The sequence below is a fragment of the Cyprinodon variegatus genome, unplaced genomic scaffold, assembly GCF_000732505.1.
Source record: "Cyprinodon variegatus isolate N-32 unplaced genomic scaffold, C_variegatus-1.0 Scaffold583, whole genome shotgun sequence".
Lineage (NCBI taxonomy): Eukaryota > Metazoa > Chordata > Actinopteri > Cyprinodontiformes > Cyprinodontidae > Cyprinodon > Cyprinodon variegatus.
Window position 1 is genome coordinate 28,517 of NW_015151036.1, and position 2,505 is coordinate 31,021.

General features: G+C 37.9%; 1 protein-coding gene across 1 annotated transcript in view; it reads right to left on the reverse strand.

Moving 5' to 3' along the window:
- Positions 1–513: 513 nt before the first annotated feature.
- Positions 514–2,505, reverse strand: part of LOC107095899 (ubl carboxyl-terminal hydrolase 18-like) — a 4,777-nt gene continuing 2,785 nt past the window's right edge. The window contains exons 2-7 of the mRNA XM_015392266.1: positions 1,588–1,684; positions 1,254–1,399; positions 1,107–1,186; positions 900–1,034; positions 676–817; positions 514–536 (exon numbers count right to left, since the gene is read on the reverse strand). Coding sequence (XP_015247752.1) covers positions 514–536; positions 676–817; positions 900–1,034; positions 1,107–1,186; positions 1,254–1,399; positions 1,588–1,682 — 621 coding nt within the window. The 5' untranslated portion in view covers positions 1,683–1,684. The remainder of the gene's footprint in view (positions 537–675; positions 818–899; positions 1,035–1,106; positions 1,187–1,253; positions 1,400–1,587; positions 1,685–2,505) is intronic.

Here is a 2,505-nt window from a genome sequence, read left to right on the forward strand (position 1 = left end):
CAATAAAGAATTGATTGATTAATTTTTAGATCGATCTATTAAATGAAAAGATGCAATATTGGTCAAATAAAAGTATTTGATAATATCTGAGAGGAAAACTTAACTTACCAGAAAATTAGGAAACTAGAAGAAAAATACTCAACAGAATAATCTTTTTATAAATCATTTAATTAACATTTTGGTTCTTAAGACGTTTCTTATGGTCTTTAAAGGGATATTTATAATGATTTTAGCTCTTATTTCCTTGATTAACTCTTTATTTTGATTAACAATTTTTGTTTTTGTAAAACTAAATATTGTGACTGTTTGATTGAGGAAAGATAAAACACGGATAACTAATTGTTAGTCCACAGAACTAAGGCTACGTTCACATTGCATTCCAATTTTTTTGTGAAATCCAATTTTAAATTTTTTTTTATATGCGACTTGAATGTGATCTCCTCTGTTTCAGATGAATGCGACCTGGCCGTTTAGACACAGGTCGCTTTTGAAAAGATCAGATTCGTATCGGAATCAGGAGCACATACCCGAGTGGTCTGGATCGCATTGGAAAAAATCAGATCTGAGTTGTTCAGACTGTCATGAAAAGACCCGATCCAGGTCGCAAATGGGCCAAAAAAATCAGATTTGGGTCACTTCAGGCTGCAGTGTGAACGTAGCCTAAGTCTCTCATGCCTGTGCTGATGAGGTGAGCACTTTTCTTCAGCACTAAAATCCTGACCTGTCTGCATGGCTTCTTGGTTCCACATGCTTCACAAAGACAGCAATCAATGCCTCTCAGCTCCTGCTGCTCGAAGAAAGAGTTCATGCAGTCTTCCTAAAAAAAAAAAAAAAGGCTCAGAGTCAGAGCAGGAGCCCGTTTTGTAGATAATTGAAATGAGCAAGAGATGAAATCCCACCAGAGAGTTTTGTTCCTCCTTTATGTGTAACGGCAGGCTGAGCAGGTGACTGTTTCGAGTCTGGATGGTGTTGCACTCCAAACACTGCAGGTGTGTCTCCACTGAGATCTTATAGAGACTCTGAATTTCAAGAGCCTAGAAGAGAGAACAAATTTAATCCAGTATGGAGGATGTACGTAATGATGAATAATATAAACAAATCCAAACCAGAGCTTTGTTATCCATGTGCCGCTGCATCAAATCCAGAATGGAGAGGAAAACCTCGTCTGCGTCGTGCTGCGTTTTCACTAAAAAAACAAGCTTTTTAAACGACATCAGAGTGAAACTTCTGCTGTGAGAAGATACGATTCTTACGTCGAATGTGGTTTCTGTCCAAGCAGTGGAGGAAACCTTCATGTGGAGCCGGCTGAGGAAGATCTTCCTGCATGGCTTTGAGAACTTTCTTCAGCTGGAGGGGGACATTATGACCATCTGGGCATCTCAAACCATCTGGGTTCCACCTTAAAGAAAAAAAAACATTTTAACTTTTAAAAATATAAAAAAATAACATTCAGAGATGATTTCTGACATGGCCTAAAGATTTTTACCCAGAGCAGCAAGACATGGGGGCGCTAGAGCCCCTCATTACATAAGTTATCACTTATATCACATTTTTATTTGAGCTTTATAGGTCATTTAATTGACTTACTTTTCTAAGATCTCTGCTAGTTCCCAGGTAGCATTGAGGGTCTGTAGCAGAGTGTTCACACAGCAGGACAGGCAGTAGTTGCTGAGGCCTCTCATTGCTGACAGAGAACAAAAACATACTTTCGTGTTTTAAAGATTTCCCAGTATTTCGTCCGAATGGAAATTTACTAAATAATCTACAATAATAAAAGTGTTTTCCCAACAAGATAGTTTCCTCATGTTTGAATTTCTTTTGTTTTTTGTCACAGTTAACAGTCGGACTAAAGAGTTTTTTAGCTGTACTTCCAAATATAGACTTGGACAAACTTTATGATCAATATATACAGCTTCACAACAGTGAAATGAACACCACCATTAATATGTAATGTTCAGCAGGGATCGGAATGTAAACGGTGTAGTTCCAAAAAAGCAACAAAATAAACTATCCGTTGGACTTTGTTTCCAAGTTTAAAGATGTTTCGCTTCCTATCCATTAATTTTTTTCAATTCAAAATGTCAGAATTAGCCCCTAATGACCCCTGTTAGAGTTATGATTATAAAATTATGCTACATTTATGTGCTGTGATTCAATCAAGAGGGTCGTAGACTTTTGTGACCTGCATCCTGTGATTCAATCATTAGGTCATGAGGCAAAGTCACATGGTTGCATCCTGCTGTGATTCAATCAAGAGGAGCATTTTGTCCTATGACCCAATCAATTGCCTTGTCAGAAGAACACTGTTCTGTAACCCAACCCATGTGTTATGATCTGCTAATAAAAGGCTTCTGCTGAGGAGACCGAGGGAGGGCAGATGTAGCTGAACGTGACTCTCTCCTCTTGCAGGAGCCAAAAAACCCTATTCTGTGTGGACTCAGTTTTTTTTTTTATCATGAACCTACAATTTTGAACGTAACAGCATAAGTCCTTAAAACTGTGAAA